Genomic DNA, 15822 nt, shown 5'->3' with positions numbered 1-15822 from the left:
AGATCAAAATTGTGATAGCATGTCTTCAAATCATCCTCAGGGATGTTTCCCAGATCGTCGCCAATAGCCATTGTACAGCTCTAGTGAGACGTAAATGAACAACAACAATGAAAGTACAATATTTTATTTATTTGCAATTTGAGTGTGGGTAAGATGTAAGCTAGATTTTAATTCATTTGTTAAATGAGTATATGTAAGCTGTAAGTTAGAGTTTGTATCATCGGTTGATATGATGATATTATAGAGAAAAAAAATTGTGTTAAAATAAAGTGCAATATTTCTTAGTATTTTGTAAAAATGAGAGTCAGATTAATTTATTTTCGTCAAATAGTAGTTTTTAATAGAGAACGACAGAATATTGCACTTTCTGGTAGAGTTTCTTGACAACTGTCGCAGTTGAGATACAAAAGGAGCCTTCAAAATAATAAAAACTTGGCTACATAAAATTATTACCAATTACAAGCCTGCCAACTACTACGCTTTTTGTAAAACATTTTATTAAGTGGTAGGCATTTAAAAATCAAAGTTTTCAGAAATTTTAGTAATTTTGCAAACCTTTTAAAACCCTTACTACGAATGAGCTGGGACAAAGTTGGCGTTGCCTATGAACTTTTAAATCATTTATATGTAGTGGTGTGGAAGTTTAAATGAATAAAAATAATGCATTAAAACATTAACTTAAGCTACCGCTATATATATATACAGAGAATATGAGCACCCATTTGTTCATTTTAACGCATGTATTATACACTTAGAAAAGGACGAAATAACAATTTTAAGCAAAGGAATTTTTTATTTACTCTACAACCAAATTTTAAAATATAGACAATGTCCGGGGTTCGTACTCCGGAACCTCGATTGCAATTTGTATCTCCCTATTACTTTTCCAGCCAGTCACACTTGGCTGTTCAACTTATAAAAATCTTTTTTAATTTAAAGTACACTTGTAAATGAAACACTTTAATACTAATTCAATCAGAACCTTTTTCAATCTGATCTTAAAAATCTTCTATAGTTCCTCATTAGCCACGAGATCTGTTCGACAGTTCTCAGTGTTTAGATCTTCTGGTGTAAAGATGGATGGACATCGCCCTCAGCCTCGTTGTCTTGAATAAAAACTGCTTACGGTTGCAGGTCTTCAGTTCACTGGACAAAAGTTTTCATAGAAGACTTATAAACAAACCATTCTACTACAACGTTATTCATAGTTAGTCAGAACATTTTGTATGAGATCTAGCAATCGTCTGTAATCCCTAATGACTAGGTAGTCTCTAGTCTGCCTCGCCGACGGACTGTCCTCAGTGTTTAGATCTACCGGTAAAGACGGGTAAATGTCGTCCACCGCTTCATTACCATTCATTAAGATTGCCAACTGTTGGAGGTATTCAGTTAACTGAGAGATTTGATACTTGGCATAAATACAGGATTTCCTGTAATAATCGGGAGATTCTTCTAATAATATTTGATCCATGGCAACGGAAAACCTCTTCAGGTGATCGGTCAGCGTTTTCAGGTCAGAGGCCTCCTGAAAAGATAAAAGACAGTCACAATCCAAATATAAATCTGGACAATAAGAGATCCAGAGAGCAAAAGAAGGTTTTTTTTCGTTCAGCAAAAACATTTTAATGTAAGCCTAAAAAGGTTTTTATGTGGTTTGCGTGTAAACCTTCTAATCTTAAAACGAGATCTGTGACAATCTGCTCTATTCTACCCACATTAACCTAATCCGAAACCTTGGAAAACAACCTTCCATACAAAAACCTTAAATCGAGGTTGTCTTAGGATTTTCAAGCGTGAAAAAACCCTTGAATAAAGCTAGTCTCAAGGTAAAAATAATCTTAAATGTAGGTAGTTATAAGGATTCTTTCCGCAACGTCTTGTATGCTCAGTTAAAATCCACCTTGTCATGAAGTTTTAATGGACGATGCAATTTGATACTATCGCTAACGTGACGTCAGCTTACGCGAAATGGCCATTTTACTTAAGTGACAATACTTTAAAAAAAAAAAAAGCTTTAAATATAATTTTCAGCTATTTTAGGATGAAAGGTATTAAACTGCAATATTTTTGCTTTATTGGAAAAAGGTTTTTAGTGCAAACATTTTCGCGACAATAAAAATTGTGACACACAGTTGCCGTAAAGTTACATGCTTTCTGGGAAAGATTTTGTAGCACTCATTTCGTTCATTTACGTAGATTCTGGACAAGTTCTGAAGATAATGGGTAGGACAGATTATAAAATAGTGTCTTCACAAACTATGTGATATCTAAAATATATCGCACAATGCATGGATTTTACATGTTATAATACGAGGAAATTTAACCATTAGATCAAAAGTCGTAATATTCTCTCAGAAACAAGATAAGCAGGGTAACATCACAGCTGCATAATATATGGTAATAAAATTGATATCAATATGTAATAAAGTGGCTATTCAAGATTATGCAGCTTTCAACTGCACCTGGTGGAAAACAAAGTTAAATGGAAGGTTTCAAATTTAAAAATTCATGCAGTCAAATTTAAAAACTGTATGAGTTCGTATTGACTCGCGTGACGTGACAAAACATTTTTAAAAAAGAAAAGAAACAACTAGTTTTTACAATATGGTTTTATTTTCGATGTTTAAACTTCGCTTGATAAGAAACGTATTTTGTGATCGACATTTGTTCCTGTCTAGATTTTTCCATAACGTCACAGTGTAAGAAAACGTGATAAAACAAGCCCGTTTTAAGCTTTATTTTAAGGTTTAAGTTCATTTCCCATTCGTATTAAATCAATTCTGCTCATCAACTTTAATTAATTAATTTGTATATTTCGAACGCTATTTCCTCAGTTTTCCGCAGTGGTACAGTAAACTGTTTGATCTTGTCACCCATAGCTACTTTATTATACCCAGACACCTATTTTACAATTATCGGTGTAGCTGTTCAAAACATAAGAGAATGGATACCAACTTAATCATAAACAGTATATGATTTATTGATGTACTAAACAAATATTGAAAGACTTGAAAACTACAAAATTTTAAGATTTTGCTTTAATTTGTTTAAGTATGCATTTATTATCGTCACTTTAAGATTTTATTTATACTTCCGGTTAGTTGTCTTGTATTTTTAAAATGTACTCATACTTATATTAGTACAAAAAATGAATATAAAAACTCCAAATTATTTATTCTCCAAATTATTTATTATTTATTAACTTCACATAATTATCTTACGGAAAAATTTGAACTATTTAGTTTTTAATTAATTCATTGTTGTGCCCTTCAGTTTTTAAAGCAATGCTTGAAACGACATACTTAAGAGAATTTTTATTTACAATTAATGATGCTAACTATTTCTTTTTAATTAACGTTCTTGTAGTTCAATAAAGCAACGCTTATATATATACAATGCATAGATGTTACTGTAAATGACCAAAATGGGAGATAGTGGACTTCCACCGGCGAATGTTGAAGTCACTTTGGTAAATGTCCGAAATACTAGGTCTAGTTAAGGTATACATTTTCCCGGTATGACCTACATCGATGGTTTGTTAAGGTCAAGAGCTACTGCCCAGTATACATTTAACCTGAACTCCGAACGCTGATATTTTTCCTAATTTATCTTCAGCAGATATTAAAATATCGAATAAATATAATAAAGTCAAGGAATAAATTAATATCAAATCGGATAAGACAAATATTTCGGACAATACAAACGTATAATACAAAATGCAAATTATAGTCGCGTTATCAAGGGGAAATGGAAAAAAAATAAATATTAGTCTTTGTAGGGTAGTTTTTAAAACACGGAACCCCTTGATAGCGATATTTTCCAAACACCATTGAAATGAAACGCCATTATTTCACCCTTTTTATCTACGTCAACTCAGCACCCATTGTATATAAAATAGCCCAAAACACACGTCTGCAGTCCCACAATCGAACAGCAAAACTTGGCATTCACAGCAGATTATTATTATTATTTTGCTTCCGGCCGATTAAAAACGTGATAAAAGTAAAACGTACTGACGCATTCTGCTACACCCGAGTTATCTCGGGATAATATATGTTTGCAATCTATACATACCCGAGTTAACTCGGGATGATAAATATTTGTAATAAATACATACCCGAGTTAATTAGGGATAATAAATATTTGCAATCTATACATACCCGAGTTAATTAGGGATNGCCTGCTTATTCGCCGGATATGTCGCCTATTGAGCACGTGTGGGATATGGTTGGTCGGCGTCTCACTCGTGATCCGCGTCCTGCAGTTTCCAAAGACGAACTTTGGTTGCGCATACAAGCGATATGGAATTCTCTTCCTCAAGCAGATATTCAACATCTGTTTGACTCCATGCCACGTCGTATAGCAGCACTTATTGCAGCGCGTGGTGGCTGCACCAAATACTGATTTCGGACGCTTAATTTGTTTCTTTTGTTTTGAAAATTTCATCATTTATTTGTATCAGTACAAGTCGTTTCTGCATTAAATTTCATTTGATTCTGATGATTCTTTCATGGTGTTGCATTTTCTACAAACAGCAGTTTATATACAATGTATAAATGTTACTGTAAATGACCGAAATAGGAGATAGTGGACTTCCACCGGCCAATGTTGAAGTCACTTTGGTAAATGTCCGAAATACTGGGTCTAGTTAAGGTATACATTTTCCCGGTATGACCTACATCAATGGTTTTTTAAGGTCAAGAGCTACTGCCCCGTATACATTTAACCTGAACTCCGAACGCTGATATTTTTTCCTAATTTATCTTCAGCAGATATTAAAATATCGAATAAATATAATAAAGTCAAGGAATAAATTAATATCAATGACAAATATTTCGGACAATACAAACGTATAATGCAAATTATAGTCGCGTTATCAAGGAAAAGGAAAAAATTTAAGTCTTTGTAGGGTAGTTTTTAAAACACGGAACCCTTTGATAGTGATACCAGTGAAGTGATACGCCATTATTTCACCCTTTTCATCTACGAGGGTTGTAAGTTAAATAGCGGCAACTTAACCTTGGAACTCACAGAAGGGTGGGCATGCGCAAGTAGGATATGGGAGCGGTGAGGTGGCGCTGTTGTCGATGTGTAGAGTGCAAAATACAGTCGATCTGCTTAGAGAGGGTAGTTGTTGCGTGGCGTTAAAGTGAGGAGTTTCGTTTCCATCGCTCGAAAGCATGTTTTCAAAAGGCTTAGTGACGAAAAAAGACGAGATGCTTGAACCCATCGCGCTACTGTCCAATACTGTAAAGCATTTGCGTCGCAAGCTTCCACTAATCCTCGATAGCATTCTGTTGCATTTTTGCCACGGACAACCTCGATTTTAAGCGACGACCGCTGATCACCTTTTGAAAACATGCTTTAGAGTGATGGAAACGAAACTCCTCACTTTAACGCCACGCAACAACTACCCTTTCTAAGCAGATCGACTGTATTTTGCACTCTACACATCGACAACAGCGCCACCTCACCGCTCCCATATCCTACTTGCGCATGCCCACCCTTCTGTGAGTTCCAAGGTTAAGTTGCCACTATTTAACTTACAACCCTCGTATGTCAATTCAGCATCCATTGTATATAAAATAGCACAAAACACGTCTGCAGTCCCACAATCTTACAGCGACACTCGCAAACAAAACCTGGCATTCACAGCAGATTATTATTATTACATATTTTGCTTCCGGCCAATTAAAAACGCGATAAAAGTAAAACGTACTGACGCATTCTGCTACACCCGAGTTAACTCGGGATAATAAATATTTGCAATCTATACATACCCGAGTTAACTCGGGATAATCAGGGAAGCGATTAAACTTACCTCCGGAACTTCCAGAAACCAGTGATCTTGAGAATCATAAGATTCTGGCTCAAAATAGCTGTAAACTTCCTTAAACTGAAAAAAAAAATTTTTTTTTAAGGAAATCAGAATTTTTTTAATTGTCACAGTTTTATTAAATTAATGACATAAAAATAGTTAATCAACTTTCTTAACAGTAAAAATTAAACTTAAGTTCCTTAATCTTCTCCAACTCTTATCAAGAGTGTAAGAAGCAGCGCCAGGAAATCATAAAAGAACTTTCCCGCAAGATATCTTTTCAATGGGTACTGCGTCATTTATGGAAATGAGATGGCAGATATAGTTGCCAAAAGAGGAGCTGCGATTCTCCAAAAGCCCAAAACTAAAGCAAGCCTCCATTCCATTAAACTGCTGACGTCACTCGTATATCAAAAGACTTTTAGAAATTTTGCGACTCGGGCAGGCGATGGCAAACCCTGGAGTGTTCTTTTAACAAACTCAGCTTTTATTCCTGACCACCAGCGCGATCCGTTGCGGTTGCATCTTTTTAGACCATTAACGGGGCATGACTGTCTATAGAATCACTTATTTCACATTGGACTACTAGCCGATTCACCTTTGTGTGTTATATGTGATAATGGACGGCCAATGACAGCAGAACATTTGGACGAGTATGAAGCACTGACAGATTTTCCTTGTATATTTCAACGCTATTGGCAAGCAAGAAGTTTAATGGCCTAACGGCTAATGTAACTGGCATTTGACAAATAAAATAACTTTTTTTAATATTTGGCTGATAATTTGGCCAGGGTCTGCACGACGAAGTTTGATAAGTTGTTGTTACAAAGGAAGTGTCAGAATAAAATGTGTGTGTGTGACATCATTTATGAACATTACTGTACTTACTTTCTGCAAAAGATCAAGTTGTTGATTTTTAGCTACTTCCACACTTTTTAAAGCAGATTCAAGTGTCGCTTTCTTTGCATCCTCAATATCTATTTTATTTGAATGACCATTGCAGCTTCCCATTCTATTCTTCTTTTCTTAGGAACACATTACATAACACTCCCTGCTAAAACAACAATTATGCTTCAACAATCGTTTTTTAAAAATGGTGAATTATACTTATTATTCTAGATAGCTTAGAATGTTTGTCCTCGGTTTACATTATTTATTCCTTTATAAGAAGTATACTTTCCACCCGCTACATTCATTTTCATGTGTCTCGAAGGGAAACTATTTTCCCTCCCATAATTTGTTCGGCCATAACATTGAAAAATGAAGAACATTATATACCCGTGAAGGTTCGAGAAGGGTCAAGAAAAAAAGAGAAAAATTCTTGAAGAGCTACGGATGATTTTATTTCATAAATTTATAACCGTCGTTGAACAGCCGACTGAATTATCAGTTTACGGCTACCAATGTTCAACTCCGTAGCCTTGTCATTTTGAACCCAATCCAGAAGACAAGGGAACTCCTCAATCAGAGACATTTTGCCTTCGTGGAGGACTTTTTGATGGAACTAACCCGCATTTGCTTTACATGGAGAGGATAACCACGAGATCCTCCCACGGTTAGCCTGACCGCAAGCCCATGATCCGTTTACCACGGCGGATATTTTACGTCAATACTCTGGTCGGTGCGAAGCGGGTGCGGAATTCGAATAAACCAGCCTTTGCCGAACCCGGTTCACGTCATTCGGAGGCGAGCACTCTTTCTCCTGAGCCACCACGGCTCAGTTATGGATGATTGATCGCGTAAAACTAAACGCAGATGGCTCTAGGGGTTAAAATTCGTCGTAAGACTTTCGGGTTCCGACTGAGTTTTGCACCTAAAAACTTGGAAAATTGCATCATCTAATATTATTTTACTTTTGTAGCGTTTTTAATATAACGCTTTCTTTCAATTTAACTTTCAACGAAACAAACAACAAATAAATTCTTAGGACTCCGCAAGCTTGCTACGATGCTACCCGAAATATAACAAACGGTGCAATTTTGCACAAAGTGTGGAGATGGTAGCTATCGACAATGTCATCTATGAAAAGGTACCCCAGTATAGAATCGAGTTAACATGTCTTATATACCGATTAATCGGAATTGTATTTTTGTCTACAGTACTCCACCGCCAGAATTTTATCGGTGACAGAATTCGATGAACGGATACCACTAGTTGATTCTTTGCTGTTTTTGTGACAAGCCGGGTGAACTGTATTAAGATCACTGTACTTAGGATCGTGAGAGCTGTATTAAATTCACGGTCGCGGTTGCTCCTGTGTTGCCATTTGCAGTCGAGTGCATGCAGGTCGACGTTGTGCATGATCGAGACTGAGTAGCAACAGCACGAGGAGGTGGATGATGTCGCAGTCACAAGCAGCAAGTCATCTGTTCAATCATCCATTGAAGTAGGCATTATAGTTAAGATAGGCGTTTTCATTTCGAAATGGGAGTATCTGCCAAGGTAGGCGTGCTCACATCACGTCCGGATCACCAATGCGGAGATGGTAGCTATCGACAATGTCAACTTTAATCTATGAAAGGGTACCACAACATGAATCTAGTTAGCATGTCTATACTAAAGGATTGGAATTGTATTTTTGTAGTGGTAGGCTCACTGCAAGGGATAACATTTAAAACCAGGCTAACCATGTATTTTTTTATGCTGTGATATTAATTTTGTTACATTTATTTCAGGCTCACGGCCTTTTAAAATTCATAAATTACAAAAAATTCTTATGAATGGTAAAATAACGCGTAAATTTAAACACGAATCACAATAATAAAACTTCCTAGAATATTAAGCATGTTCACGCATCACCTCGTAAGCACAACCTAAGCGGAGAGATACACCGAAAGTTTTCTTCATTTCTTCCGATTACAGGAAGCTTGTTATTGTTGATATTCAGTCAATCATCCATTTTTCTTTTGTGCGTCATGTATTTCTTCATTTTTATAATTTTCCATCCAGTTTATTTGTAGTTATAATCAAAAATTTTATAAATTCGTTATTTAAGAGCGCAGAAATTTACGTTAATGGGAAATGATCAGCAATGGATGAAATTCAACTACCTTTTCACAAAAATAAAATGGTCTTAAAAATCAAATTAATTTTAGGTGATCAACTAAATGAGTTTCTTTTTATAAATCTCAATCGTAAAGATGTTTTAATATAACATTACTACAAGCAATAAAAATGGAAAGGGTTAAATTACCTTTTTCTTTCTTCCAAGAGTTTAAACACTGTGTCAAACTTCCTTGCTTGAAGGTGAATCGAACCAGGGAGCTCTGGCCTCACGAGAATTAAAATAATTTTTTTAATTTAATATTATAATCATATAATCTTATAATCATTATCATAAATATATACAGTCCCTGGAGAAATTATTAGTCCTACTATATGATTCCATGTAAAATCCTAATTATCAGGTGGTACAATACAGCTTTATTATTTTCACGTGACTGAAACCGGTTTGCACTTCCTTATGCTCGTTTATAAATAAGTTAAATGAGGCGATATATCATATAGATATAGAATATCTATTTGATGAGGTATTATATTAGTATATTACAATAATTAGACCAAATGATTAGAAGCACTGTAGTGTTTTAATAATGACATTTTTCACGAGTTTATAGGCAATACTTTTATATTTAAACATATAGGCAATGGGTCTAATTATTTGGCCAGGGACAGTAATCTTATATTCATGATTCTGATCTTATAATCATCTCATCAATCTTAAATTATAATCATAATTAACTACATAAAAATGTACCGATAATTATTGCGCATGAGGAAATTCTGAATATTTATTTACTGATTAAAAATAACAAACATCATCTGAAATTGTTAAATAAATTTAGCGAGAATCAGTATTTATTTTCACGTTGTACCTCTTCTGATATATGACAAAATCCCTAATTTAGCATGACTATAAAAAAAATGTGCAAAGTGAAAAACAGTAAGTATGCTGTTTTTCTTGTATAATTAATCAGGAAAATTAAAATTTTTCTCATACATATCAATGTACAATGACACAGAAAAAAAGTGAATTGCAGCAAAATGTTAACGTTAATTTATTTTCTTTTTTTTCTTCTTCTTCTGGGGACAAAACATTCACGTCTCATTTTTCTTTGCAATTAATTTGCAAATAGCCGATATGCAGAAACATTCTGTTTTGATATCATGCTGCCATCTAGCGGTCATTAATTAAATAAATATCACATAAAGAAAAAGTCAGATGTTTTTATGTTATAACCGTCGTTGAACTAGAGACGTATCTATAGAAAGATGCGCAAATCTGGTCTCCGTCCGGCACCCTTCCTAAAATATTTATATTCTCTCTCTTTTGTTACACAATACGAAATAAGAACATTGTTAGACGTATTTAACCCTTTTCGCAATATTGCAAAAAGATTGCGTTGTATTTAAATAATAATAGATTAATATATAAATAAAATTTAACTATAACAAAATTATCTCTTTTTAATTGTAATGCATTTAGTGCATCCATAATCATCATTGATTCGAAACAAAAAGTCTGTTTAATGATATTTATAGAAGATTCTATTGCATCTTTTCAGATGTCAATAAAAAGTCTGACAATTTGTTAAATTGATCACAATTATATTTTAAAGTTTTACAAATATAATTTGGTTAGAAAAATATGTACACAGAACAAATGTAGCTCTGGTTTAAAGAATTATTAAAGCATAACAGAATGATTACCCAATATTTTTAAAATAAAAACTGAAGGAAATTTTTTTTTAAAAAAATAATCACGCTTTGCTAACATCAAAACAATAAAATCATCGCGATATGATAAAATCATTAAAGATCACCGAGTAAATAATTACGATTCGGTACGGCAATTACAAATAAAATAACTGCAATCAAATAATATATTTTTGCTAGTTTATTTACTGCTCAATAAAAAAAACCGAAGCTCTTAACATAATTAAATTTTACAAACATTTTATAATAACAAATAATAAGAAAAAATAAACACACAATTATATGCAAAACTCAGGACTAAATAGTGACAAAAATACATTCTTTTCTGAGAAATAAATTAGAGGAAGTTGACGCTTTATTTTAGGAATATCTAGGAAAAATTAATTTTCTAACAGTGAAAAAAAGGAAAAGAGTAAAGAACTAGATCAGAATACATTCTGGTCTATTTAATAAAATCAAATTGCGCAAAATCCTTTCAACATTAATAATGGAATAAGCTAGAGATAAAGCAAAAAAAATTAAGCAGATTTGAATTATAAATTTTCAGACGTTCAGTGGACAAAAATTAATAAATAAACGGACCATCCTTATAACTTTTAATCCAATGATCAGATTTCCACGTTCTGGGACTCATTCTTAATGGTTCAAAGGGTGACTTCAAATATGCTAATTAATTAGTGCAGGGGTCATATTTTAAGTTACCAAATCGGACAGTAAAACGTATTTTCTCTGAATGAACATGCCATTTTTTCGACGGATTCGGATTTCTGAAATTTAAAATATAGGGAGTTGCCGCAATCGGAGAAATAACTGGAGAGTTTTTCAAGAGGATTGAAAAAATTTTGAGCACAATTATAAATGTCGTATATAATTGTGTAAATTGTCTAAAAATAACTTTTAGTAATTATTTATTATTTCGTAATAAATAATTTCGTTACTTAAATAATAGTTGGGAAAAAATTTTTATTGTAAGGCATGCATTTTTATATCATTTAAAAAGAAAGTAGTTCAACATAAAATACAAAATTAGTAATTGATCAAATAATTCCTGAGAAATCAAATTTTAACTATACGACTTTTTTAAAATTCGATTTTTCTGGAATCCGAACTCCGTATTCGAACTGCATGGATTTAGACTAATCTGCATAAAAAGTTCTTGTTTTAAAAGAAATACTTTTTAAAACTAATTAAATTTAATTAGTTTTAAAAGTTGTTTTTAAGAAAAAGGATAAATATAAATCATTGGAATATCAGGGAAAAAGAAGGCTTTTGTGTATATGAAAATGCATTATAAGAAAACGTATGCTTCATAATTAAACAAGCTCTAATTTTTCTATTCGTGAGTTGCCTATTGTTTTTTTTATATTCTTAAAATATTCTTTTATATTCTTTTTTCATAATTATTTAATGAAAAAAATAACTTTAATGATACTACTTTTTTTTAGCAACTAAACTGTTGCAATGGTTGCTTATAAACTACATATTATAGCCTTAATATTATTTTGTATACTTTGATCATAAGAAACAAATATAATATATAAATAAAGGAAACTTTATAAACTATTTTAAAAATAGTATAACAAAGTAGTATGATATGTAGTGTTATAAGTGTAATGTAAGTGATATATATTGTAAAAGACTTATAAAATTTAAAAAATGGTAATTATTAAATCTAATTTTTAAAAAAAAAAATTAAGAAAATGGCAATCTGAAATAAAAGAAGAAATATAATAGAAAGATTACAAAATTTTTTCCCCGATAAGCTATAGAAACGTGTTCGTTTCCTCGAAGAAAGTTTTATTAATATTAAATAAATGTAACTTAAAAATACAAAGAAAAAAAACATGTCTTTATAAAAAAAATTTTTTTAAGAAAATCTTTTTTTTCCAAATTGTAAGTATAAAGATTATTGAAACTTATACTTAAAGCAAAAATATAATAAAAAATGTAAGCGAATCCTACTTCTGTTGCGACTTAGAGTACAAAAAAACAGTGTCAACAACAGATGATTTGTTCCTTAATCCAACCATTCGAGGAAAAAAGAAAGAAAAAAATCGAACTTTTACTAGTAGTTTAACTCAAAATCTATCTATTAATAGCTAGAAAGAAAAACATTTCTCGGCTGTTGGCTTAATAAAATATTTCAGAAAAATCTTAGCAGTTGGTATCTCTGCATTTATATAACGCTATTTCTAGAAAATATAACGCTAACTAATAATACTAATAAGTAAGTATAATGCATTTATTTAAATATTTAGGAAATGATTACTTACAATCAACAAAGAAAATCCTTTTATTACGCGTTGTTCGCTTAAATAGTTGAATCAACTGTAAATGTAAAAGCCCAGAAGGTGTAACAAACAAAAATAGATTGCAAAAATTTAAAATAGACTTTAAATATTTGATTTTTCTTTAATTAAATTTAGAATTTTTATATGAGCGTGAGCTTATCTTGTCTTGTCATTCAAAATGGTTATGAGCGTGGGCACCTAACAACTTACACTTATAGTTCGTCTAAGCTAAGAACTCCTCCCGCCACAAAGTCTGAGGCCGTTTGGTGCTATGGAAACAAGAATGGCACATTTTAGGGAGAGTAGGTTCGCTCTAGGACTATTCCCTTTTCCTCGTCAGCCAGAGCCGAATCCACTCCAAAACAGTAACCCCGCACTCTTACTTGAAATAGTCATACCTCGTTACCGTATTCACCGACACAAGTTCAGACTAATGTCTGGGGGAGTTCTTATTTTAGACAAACTATAGGTCTATCTTCATTTTTCAAAATAGTGGTATTCATTGACAAATGGTTTCATGGGTTCAAATTAATTGTCCAGCGAGGCAGAGGCACCTCCTATTTTTAGTATTTTACTCTTTTGTGAAGGCGATTCTCACCATGGATGGCAAAAATCTCCTTTTGTGGAAGGATTTACACTTAACTTACAACAGGGGCTCAATTTTAAATCTATTCAACAGATTCCGGAAACCTTTTATAGAGATATCTTAGCCATTGATAAAATTGAAGATTTACAAGCATTTTACTGCAGACTAATTAGTCTAGGCCTAATTAGGACTAATTAGACTGGGACACCCCATGGTTTTCTCTGTCCTCTGGTCATCACCAAAGATCTATCTCTGAAATCCATTTCCTCCTTCGGATAATGATGACTGCAATGTGATATGAAGAGAGGAGGAAAAAATTGTTTATCACGTCTCTTTGCTTGTGGTTGTGAAAAATTTAATTAAATAAAGATTTATTCTGGGATCCTGAATTTTCTGCATTCTGCTCTTTCTTTTAAATGTTGTATGCTTTTTTTTAAAATTCTGCCCTAACTTTAAAAAAAAAAGTATTTATTAAATTCTTAATAAAAAAGAAAATTTTGATCTATATCGATGTTGCGCCTTTTTAAAATAATGCGCTTATGACATTCGCCAAACTTGCCATACCCTGGATAGGTTGAACAGCCAACCCATGTATTGGGTTTACGACTACTAATATTCAACTCCGTTGCCTTGTAGTTTTGAACCCAATCCAGAAGACAAGAGAACTCCTAGTTCAAGAATTTGGAGAAATTTACCTTCGTGGGGGACTCTTTTGATGGAACTAACCAGCATTTGCGTTACATGTAGAGGAAAACTACGAAAACCTCCCATGGCTTGTCTGGCGGTATGCTGACTCTAATTCATTATCCGTCAATCATTCAGGATATTTTACTTCAGCACTATGATCGGTGCGAGCCGGATGCGGAACTCCTATCGACCAGCCATATCTTTGATTCGAACCCGGTTCGTCTCATAGGAGGGCAAACTCTCTATCTCCTGAGCTACCACGGCTTGGATATCTTGATTATTAAAAACTCCTCTATGGTCAAACCCCCAGTGTTTCCCATATTTTACACACCTACACCTATATATTACATTTTTCATATTCACGCCTTAATGTGATAAAAATTGTGAGGGTATTTTTCCAATTTTTTTTTATTTATCAGATTTTTATTTTTTGAATATTTTTTTTTGTGTTTCTGTCATTGTTTGCAAAGACGAATTCTAAAATGTTAAAATTAATGCATTATACATTTTTAATAAAAAAAAATTATTAAAAAAGGTGAAAGCAATCGGAAAAATTATTTTTGCTGTACGAAGTAGGGGCAGATCTTTGCGGTTATTTCGGTGAAACAATTTATAGTTCAAAAAAGAATCGAGAAGAATTTCATTTTATTAAAAATCATTATTTTAATGTCGAGAGAATAACACAATTATCAAAGGACACAAATCTAACATCTTTGTACTCATTTTTTTAAATCTTTTTCAAAAAATGGAGGTGAAAAAGTTTGCAAACTAGGGAGTCGCAAATTAATAACTCAACAAAATCGTTCGTTAAATCTAACGAATCACAACAAAAGTAGGCAGAACTGAAAATACAAAAATATCTCTGACTATGGGTAAACACTTAAAAATGTATCTAATATTCGCCATTCAAGTGATCTCTGTGACATCCGATTGATTTTGATGCTTACACTCCCATTTTCTTCAATAGTGATACGATAACATTTTTGTCCTGATAATATATTTTGACTGCTACTCTTTTAGAATGGAAAGAATGGCTATCCGCACAGTTTGGTTGAATCATAAATAACAAATGAAAAGAAATGCACCTCAAGTCAAATAAAAGCATTTGAAAGATTTTTCAGTATTACGCATCCTAAGCACGTGTGCTAAGTTTTGAAGTAAGTGGAGCACTTTTAATGTTAAAAAAAGTTGTATAATAGTTAATCCCAAATAAAAATAATAAAATAGCTACCGGGCACATGCGCTGTTTCTTTAAGACTTCGTACGGGAACGTGTGATATTATACGCTAAAATGCGAAATCTCTCTAAAATGGCTTTGATTATGAGAAAAACATATATGTCGATTGATTTGCATATCTCAATGCAAATTTTAATAAATAATTAGGTACGACACAAATAATAGTATGATTGCATAGTTTTCAAATAAATAGAAACTGCACAACCAAAGTAGTTACTTTGGATACCATAGAACAGATTTTTTTTTTATAGTTTTTTTTTTATATTGCATGAGATTTTTAACGGATCTTCGATATTTTCACATAGCTGATTTCAAATCTGCTAATGGTTTCTCTCTAAAAGCTATGGTTTTGTGTAATTTACTATAATAAAACTAGCAAGGATTTTTAAAATTCACTCAAGTAAGTGTCCCCACTTCTCTGCTACATAAGAAGTGGCAGGAAGAAAGCGATAATACATTTAGGTTTAGGTTTATATATATATATATA

General features: G+C 32.7%; 1 protein-coding gene across 6 annotated transcripts in view; it reads right to left on the bottom strand.

The window, feature by feature from the left end:
• Window positions 1-773: 773 nt before the first annotated feature.
• The window catches only part of LOC107449588 (uncharacterized), a 15973-nt gene continuing 924 nt past the window's right edge, over window positions 774-15822 (bottom strand). For 2 of the 6 annotated variants that reach the window (XM_043047699.2, XM_071186001.1), the window contains exons 2-5: window positions 9012-9084; window positions 6707-6869; window positions 5822-5896; window positions 774-1525 (exon numbers count right to left, since the gene is read on the bottom strand). In XM_043047699.2, coding sequence (XP_042903633.1) covers window positions 1199-1525; window positions 5822-5896; window positions 6707-6829 — 525 coding nt within the window. In that variant the 5' untranslated portion in view covers window positions 6830-6869; window positions 9012-9084 and the 3' untranslated portion in view covers window positions 774-1198. Of the gene's footprint in view, window positions 1526-5821; window positions 5897-6706; window positions 6873-9011; window positions 9090-15822 lie in introns of all 6 variants that reach the window. The other 4 variants (XM_016065166.3, XM_071186000.1, XM_043047702.2 and 1 more) reach the window with 3 other exon arrangements.

The sequence above is a fragment of the Parasteatoda tepidariorum genome, chromosome 9 (genome assembly GCF_043381705.1).
Source record: "Parasteatoda tepidariorum isolate YZ-2023 chromosome 9, CAS_Ptep_4.0, whole genome shotgun sequence".
NCBI lineage: Eukaryota > Metazoa > Arthropoda > Arachnida > Araneae > Theridiidae > Parasteatoda > Parasteatoda tepidariorum.
The sequence above is the reverse complement of the archived record's forward strand: the minus strand, read 5'-3'. Positions and strand labels throughout refer to the sequence as shown.